This window comes from Alnus glutinosa, chromosome 7 (assembly GCF_958979055.1).
Source record: "Alnus glutinosa chromosome 7, dhAlnGlut1.1, whole genome shotgun sequence".
Lineage (NCBI taxonomy): Eukaryota > Viridiplantae > Streptophyta > Magnoliopsida > Fagales > Betulaceae > Alnus > Alnus glutinosa.
The window spans coordinates 13,916,270-13,924,347 of NC_084892.1; the positions used below are offsets into that span (position 1 = coordinate 13,916,270).

Sequence of the window (8,078 nt, forward strand, 5' to 3'; positions counted from 1 at the left end):
GAACCTCATTATGTTCCCCAACTATATTTGGAAGGTATATATATTATATAAAAATAAATGGTAACTTCAATTCAACTTTATTTTGTTATAAAAGAGATGGTAACGTTATGTTTTCCTTACAAAATAATAAAAGTAAACAACTGGATAGGGAATGGCAGGGAAGCTTTAATTTTTAGATAGAAATGGCAGGGAACTTTGTTCTACATCTATCAGTCCTCTCGGAGTAATGCTATACATCACCGTCCCATCATCCCTCCATTCTTTCGAAGTCTACGTGGTGTGGTCCCCATAGCATAGGCTTTGGTGGGATGGGGTGACGGAGGGTAATGTATAGTATTACTTGCTGTGGCCTTATCCAATAGAAGGAAAACAAATAAATGGCATTAAAGAAAATGTTTAGGGCAAAAACATATTTATATTCAATGAGGCTACAAAACACACCAATATTTAGAAACAGAGTCTTCTCTTACATGCCTCAAAGGGCAGTGCATCCATGCCACAAGATCCCATTTCTCTGGCAATCTCTTCAATTAAGTCGCTGCATATGTGATCCTGAAGAGCCAACCCAATTCTTCCAATTTCCCTCCTCTCTCCCCAAGCAATGTCCCTACACACTTCCTCTAAACTCTCTATCATGGCTTTGCTGCTCCATATGTTACTCATTTCCTTCTCTCCTCTCGAGCTCGTTTGAATTACTGCTTCGACTGTCATTCTCTCATGGAAATATATGCTACTCATTTCCTCTTCCCCTGGCTTCTTCCTTAGTTGCCTTTGCTGCTGTTGCACTCGTCCTGCATCTGTCACAATTTTGAATTAAAAGTAAAGGAAAAGTATACAAAAAGAAAATCAAATTTATAATATTTTGAATTAAAAAAAGATTAACTTGTACCTGTTCACTCTGAACCATGAGATCATTTATAATATTTTACAAAACAACAAATTTTTGCAATCAATAATTTAATTTGAGATTAATTTACAAATACCTACTGCGATGTTCAAATCAGTGACAAAATTAACAGATTGATTGACATGTGGGGGTGATAGAGTGAACTAATTTATTAAAAGTCACACATATATCAGTATTAAAGGTATGGTAAGCATTGTATATTAATATGGAATTAGAGTTTTGATTGCAAAACTTTTTAGCTTGGAGAGACCCTAAATGGCTAGCATACTAAATAGTTAATAAGTTAATATACTATTGAGTAGCATGTTAATATACTCCTATCTATTTCACTTGAAATGATGAGGATCCTAGTATGAAAGGTCTATTTCATCGACTTTCACTAACCCTGCAGTCCTTTTAATACTAATAACAACAATTTTTGGATCAATTGTATTTGATCGCAGATTGCAGGGATACCTGCAACACATGCTCCCCCTATGGTTCCAATAAGTAAATGAATCCCTTGCATTTTCTACCAAAAGAGACTTTGCTTAAAAGGTTACATGCACCTAATTTCCATGGAAGGAGCCCCACCACCAATAGGAAAATCCCACGGGTACTAGCAGCTATCCATGTTACTGAGCCTTCAACTTTTAAGAAGTCTTTAGGAGACCTTAAATAGTGTTCTCAAGAACAAAAGATTATACAAGTGAATGTTTCAACATCAGGTGCAGTAGATCTATTCCAAAAGCTGAAACTACAACAACAAAAACCGTTTTACCAAAAAAATTAGTTGGTGTTAACAGAATGATGAGCAAGTTCAGTTGTTTGTTAGCAACATGAGCTCTAATAGAGTGGACCTCTCAAGAGTAAGGATGAAGAAGGGATCGGATCCACTGATAGCACATCAGTGCCACGTAGGTGATCCACTCATGCGATCCATGAATGAGAGAAAAGTTCTTGTATCAGACTCCTTAATTTGGTGATTCTTTTTGGTTAGGCGAAAAGGGAAAACAAATTTTGAACCTTTGTTTTGTTGTTTTATTTTGATTAGGTTCAAGTCTGATGAGAATAAGTGGACTTAGAATGAACTGAGTTATCTTTGTATGACTTGGACTAATTTGACATACATATCGAGAAACTCGAAGCCACTATTTTTGAACAACTAGCTAAGAGTCATACCTTTATTCTTTTCGCCACTATTACGAACACGAAAATAAGGAGAAAAATTGGATCCGATTGTCAACTGCTCTTTTCAGAAATAGGATTTACTAAATCTTAAAACAGACAAGTAATGTGTTCCACTTACTGAACATGATTCTATGGTTGGTCTGCAACCCTTGGATGTTGAAGGCGTCCTTCAGCTGATCTTGTAGTTCCTATGGACAATTTGTTTACTTGCTTGATGCTTGGGCAACAAACCATGCAGCATTGTCTCTCCAATGCCATAAAAGTTCAAGCGGATGACTTGATGAGGGAAGATTTCAAGGGGTCCAAGTGGTTGTTGTTGAGATATGCAAAAGATGGCCAAACATTTCCAACGGGCTGCGGAGATGTTAGGCCTTAATGGATGCATTTAAAAGCATGGAAAAAATATTGTCTGAGTTCCAACAACAGGGGCTATTGATGCTACTAGAATAGGTGACTTATTTGCAAATGGGTTTTGAAGAAGAAGCAACCAACTAAAATAAAGGTACGATTTTGTTCTTGAGGGCAAGGGCGAACTTTTAAGGGGAAGAACAAAACATAGAAAATGATAAATCGGCTATTTCAAGAGAGCCGTGATCTTCAGTGGCTATTTTGAGGGAGGATTGACTTCCAAAACACAGAAAACTATATTTTAAGATAATAATCAACTCATCATTTTCTTATTGATAGTTTCCCTTTAAATAGAGAAACAATAGACTACCAATTACTTCTAAGACTATGACGACTCGAGTAAGGAAAGATTCTAAATTAGAGATCTACTCCTTATTAGATTATAAAATAAATGGATACTCCTTATTAGATTATAAAATAAATGGAGATTTACTCCTTATTAGTCTCTAACTTAACTCCCAAGAAAAGATTACATCATTCCCCTCCACTAACAATTTTCTTGCCCTCCAGAAAGAATTATGAAAACTAAAATATGGACAATAAAAACCAATTACCACTTCTAAAACTATCACTTAACTATTAAAATAAAAAATATTAAAAATCACTAAGATCAAGGCACGTTCTCCATTCTTGTGCATGTCAAACAAGGAAAATGATAAATTTACAACAACACCCCCTCACATGGGGGTGGGCCCCACACACTGGGCCCCACCCCCATGTGAGGGGGTGTTGTTGTGTAGGAATCAAGGCCCGTCAAACAATCAAATGACCTCTTACCTTTCAATCACGTGACCTTTTTTCTTTCGCTTCTATGTTTTTTTTTTTTTTCTTCTTTCCTAGCAAAGGTCATCACAGTGACCTTTTCTTCTTGATTTTTCTTTTTCTTCTAAGAAGAACATTTGACGCTTTGTTTTCTTCTTATTTGTTTGACTTGACCAAGACTTTTTTCTTTTTTCGTTTTCTGCACCAAACAAAGGAAATGTTTATCTTTTTCTTGTTTCTCATGAGCCACAATTCTAGTGAATTGATGTGTGGAGAGGACTCAAATGGCACGACTTTGCAAGGGGTTTGGGTGAGGCTAAGGGAAAGAGTGTTGCCGATGGGGTAAGTGGTAAAAGGTTAAGAATTGCGGGTTGTGTGTTGTTGCAAGGAGGTGGGACGCTGGGTTGGGTTTTTAAGGCAACTTGATGGCACACATCGTTGATATGCTCCACGATAGAGCATACCTCGTGCAGAATCTCAAGGAGCCTATCATCACATTGTTGTTGTGTAGTCATGGATCAACGATTGCTGTAGAAAACAATTAACCTTACTCTGATATTACTTGATGTGAATCCACTAGTAACAAAACATAGAAAATGATAAATCGGTTACTTTGAGAAAGCTGTGATCTCCAATGGTAACTTCGAAGGAGCCTTGACATCCAAAACACATAAAACTTTATTCTAAAATTTTAATCAATTCATCATTTTCTTATTGATAGTTTCCCTTTAAATAGAAAAACAATAGATTACCAATTACATAAGAGACCAATTAGGTCTTAACTTCTAAGAATAACGACTCTAGTAAGGAAAAAATCTAAATTAGAGATTCATTCCTTGTTAGACTATAAAATAAATGGAGATTTACTTCTTATTAGTCTCTAACTTAACTCCCAAGAAAAGATTACATCAAAGAGATGTTATGACCCTATCTTGCTTTAGGAGTTATAGTTTAGTAGGAATAAATGTCAAGAACAGGATAGGAAAGAAGTCCTTGGTTATCGGAATTTACGTAGACTAGGGGCACATTTGGTACATAGGAATAGACATAAAAATGTAATAACCATTCCATAGTTTGGTTGCGGCACCACTACTGGGAATGATAGTTGTTATGGAATAATTATTCTCCTATAATGGTCGCGATTGGCTCGGGAACCACTCCAAAGACATCAGGGAAGGGAGTAGTGGTTGCACTACCCCAGGAGCTGCTCAGTGTCCATATCGAGGGGCTTAGAGGGTTAGTGTGACTACGCCAAAGTTTTTGTTGGGATGGTCGGCCAACCATTGAGACAATTTTTATTATTATTATTATTTTTATTTTATTTTTTTGTACCCAAAAAAACCATTGGTTTTTTTGGGGATAAATAATTTTTAGAGTGGGGATATTTTAAGAAACTTGGTTAAAATATTATTCAATTCTAGTTAGAACTTTTAGTCATTCGTGTGTTGTAATTAAACCAATGAATATGAATGGTTATTAAATCTCAGCTTCTAGGGAATCTTAATAATACTGATCATTCTTGTTTTAGAGAATCTTCATTCTAGCGCACCAAACCAAATGTACCTTAAATCTAGTTTTTGAATTTATAAATATTTGAACCCTAATTGAGTTATTGTTGGAGAAGAGTAAGATTTGGCATGTAAGGTCATCTCCAGCAGTTGGAGTTAAAATAGCTACTCAAAAAGTACCAATCTCTACTTTAACCACTGGCTATCTTAAAAACACTCCAACAATAATTTCTATTTCACTCTTCATTTTCTTAAAATATTGTTTTTTAATCTTTTTCTTTATTTTTTATTTTTTTTACTTCTCCCTCTCACTCTCCGGTCTCCCCCAACCCCCAACCCCCAACCCCCAACCCCAACCCATCTCTGGCAGTGACGATGCAGAGATCGGATTCGACGGTGACGGCGTAGTCGACGAAGGCATAGATTTTGGTGTGGGGGAGGAAGGCAACGATGTGCTGGAGGTCGAGCATCTCACCGCGAAGCTTGTAGGGCTTGGTGTCGACGTGGACGAGCTCATTGATGGCCTCCACATCTGCACCTACCGGGCCTTCCTTAAATCCCTCAATTTCTACGTCCATTTGCCCACCCACACCCAAGGCCCAGAATCGGTGTGATCGATGGTGGCTTCTCGAGCAGCAGGCGTTGCTTCTTCTGGGCGACGAGAATGGCCCAGCGTACGTGGAGGTCGATGGGCAGGGGCACGTAGACGACGATGACATCTGGATCATCAAGGACGGCCTCGTTCGGCGCCGGAGCTTTGGGAGGATCGGTCGGATCTCGGAGTCGGCGCAAAGAGAGGAGACCGGTGCCTATTCAGAGGAGCGGCGTCGGCATCGGACCTTGTCTTCTCCAGTGGGCGAGAGAGAGGGCGAGAGAGAGGAGTGAGAGAAAGAGGGAAGAGAAAGACCAAAAAAAAAAAAAAAAAAAAAAAAAAAAAATAGTAGATATGTGAACAGTGAATAACCACTAGTGGCTATTCACTGTTCATGAAATTAGGAAAAAGGTTTGAATAAACACTCTACTAAAAGAAGAAAAAAAGACAAAAATAACTAAATTTAACTTATTGATTAAAGTAGCACCTCCACCGGAGATGTAGTAAAAGAGTTGTTCATAAACATTGTTAAGTGAAAATGAAAGTGAAGTTTCATTGAATCTCGGCTTAATTAATTTTGTTTGACAACTGAGATGATAGAATTGCCTCGAAATACTAAAAATCGTTTTGGCGGAGGTCCACCGTACTGAATGAGTAGTGTGGCACGCGCATGGATGCTTTGTGGTCGAAGGCATCATCGGGGTAGTGAGTATGGTGGAACCCAAAGCTGCTTTTAGGTGGGTTTTCTGCCAAGTCAAAGCAATCAAAGATGATAGTTTTTCTTCCTTTTCAACCAATCTTTGACCCGCTGCATTCTCTATGGAATATGGATGGTCCCTCACCACCGCAAACCCCACACGCACACGCAAAAGAAAAGAAGAAAAGAAGAAAAGAAGAAGAACAGCTGTAACTCGGTATCCTTGTAAAATGGTTAATAATGGGGCCCCCACTCACACTAGCTGCTATGATCGTTTACTTGGAAAGTTGGAATCCTAAACCTTCTTACATGCACTTTTCCCAACACAAAAGTTCATCTTAACAAACTTCATAATTAACATTATTTTTCTCTAACTAATTCCACCTCAAAATAGATCTCTATTCCTAATTTTCCTTTTTCTTTTTTCTTTTTAAATATCAATTTACGTGTGCAATTAATGCATATCTGAGAAAAGTGAAAGACAAACATAATTAAATTAAATTAAATTAAATTAATTAAACCAAACTAACCAAAACAAAGAGATCAAAACGAACCGTTTGTGTTTCTAGTGGAGTGGCAGTAGCGTGCGCTCCAAGGAGAGCCACTGAACTCGTCCAGCACTGACACAGGACTCGGCTGGCCGTTGAACTCCCAACACCTTTTCGCCTTCCTAATTTCGCCTTCAACACCCGTGGCCGTTGATTTCTGACGCTCCGACAACTGTACGGCCTCGATGATCTTCTTGAGCTCGATCAAGTCCTCGTTGCATTTCTCCAATGCTCCTAACAGCTTCCTTCTCTTATCGGCAGCCGATTCCGGCATGGCTTCCAACCCCATCAGCCTCGCCACCAGCGCCGGAGGAGTCGGGAAGTTCTGCGGCGAGCGCCGTATGTCTGCCGGCAGAGTCGGGCTCCTTTGCATGTCGCAAGAGAATCTCCGGAGATCAATGGCTGTGCCGTCTCTCTCTTTTCTGTTTTGTCCTTGCACTACTGATGGGGAAGCCGAGGAGGGTTTTAGTTTTGTCGAAGAAGAAACCACATTCTTTTCCTGCTTCTTTCCTGATCCAAAAACCAAACAAGAAACCTATATATTAAGCATTCTCGTTCTAAAAAAAGAGAAAAAAGAGATACAGTTCATGATTTTCGAACATAATAATCTATTCTCAAAGAGAAACAGCATGGTTCAAACAGTTAATTAGGAGAGTGTTCTTTCTTAAAGCGCGGGATTGAAATGATGCAAAATAGCTAGCTAGTATAGGGTTGATAGAAGAAAGAAACAAACCGAAAGTGAGGAATTTGTGTCGATTTTGGTATTTGCCAACAAGGCGGATAACGCCGGACATGCATCCGATGCTCCTACCATGGAGGGTTTCCGGCGCAACATTTTCCCTGTATGAAGATGATGACACCATAGTATGATCGTGTCTCTTCATAGATCCTGATCGACTCTTTGAGTTTCCCTGCGTCAGAATTTTTTTGGGAAAGGGAGAGAGAAGTGTCAAGTGTGCGAGTTGCAGCAATTAGAGAGATATTAACGGTAACACATTGGGTGCTTTGAAGAAAAAGAGAAAGCGCTGGTCACTGTTGTCTGATTTCTGAACGTAAAAAGCAAATTAAGCACGTGGACTTCTTTTTGGAAGAGCTTCCGTTTTTTTTTTTTATAAAAAAAAAAAAATTTATAAATTGAGTTATTTAAGATGGGGTTGGATGGTGCGAGATCTCTGTGACTGCTGACTGCTCCCACCGAGAAAGGGAAGAGAAAAAAGAAACGAAGAGGGGCGATTTAAATGACTCTAGTTCATGCGGTTGTGATCCCATGGCACTAATTCTGGAATTGTCCTTCCTATATTTATTTGCAACTGCATTTACTACTATAATTTTTTATTTTTTTTTTTAAATTTTATTTTAGTGTAAGAGGGTGATCGCACCATAATAATTGATGGTGGTCCCCACTGCATCTTATAATCTTAATAGATGGTTATAACTTGAGTGAAGGTATCAGGCTCAGGAGGTGTATACTGTATCCCTTCGTAAT

The 8,078-nt window shown here is 38.6% G+C and overlaps 1 protein-coding gene across 2 annotated transcripts; it reads right to left on the reverse strand.

Annotated features, from left to right (window-relative positions):
• Nucleotides 1–361: 361 nt before the first annotated feature.
• Nucleotides 362–7,598, reverse strand: LOC133873875 (uncharacterized). 2 transcript variants are annotated; one of them, XM_062311662.1, is made up of 3 exons: nucleotides 7,326–7,598; nucleotides 6,599–7,102; nucleotides 362–791 (listed from the first exon to the last, which is right to left on the reverse strand). In XM_062311662.1, exons 1-3 carry the CDS (start codon nucleotides 7,474–7,476, stop codon nucleotides 448–450), a joined length of 999 nt encoding a protein of 332 aa, XP_062167646.1. In that variant the 5' UTR covers nucleotides 7,477–7,598; the 3' UTR covers nucleotides 362–447. The 2 variants fall into 2 exon arrangements, with proteins under 2 accessions (XP_062167646.1, XP_062167645.1); XM_062311661.1 differs by having other exon boundaries at nucleotides 362–797; nucleotides 7,326–7,596.
• Between the last annotated feature and the right edge of the window lie 480 nt (nucleotides 7,599–8,078).

What these genes read in the sequence shown, in the direction of transcription:
- LOC133873875 (XM_062311661.1), bottom strand. Translation starts at nt 7,476, where the DNA reads ATGAAGAGACACGATCATACTATGGTGTCATCATCTTCATACAGGGAA. An exon ending in ACACAAATTCCTCACTTTCG is followed by an intron (nt 7,103 to 7,325) that starts GTTTGTTTCTTT and finishes TTTTTGGATCAG; the next exon opens with GAAAGAAGCAGGAAAAGAAT. An exon ending in CTCCACTAGAAACACAAACG is followed by an intron (nt 798 to 6,598) that starts GTTCGTTTTGAT and finishes AAATTGTGACAG; the next exon opens with ATGCAGGACGAGTGCAACAG.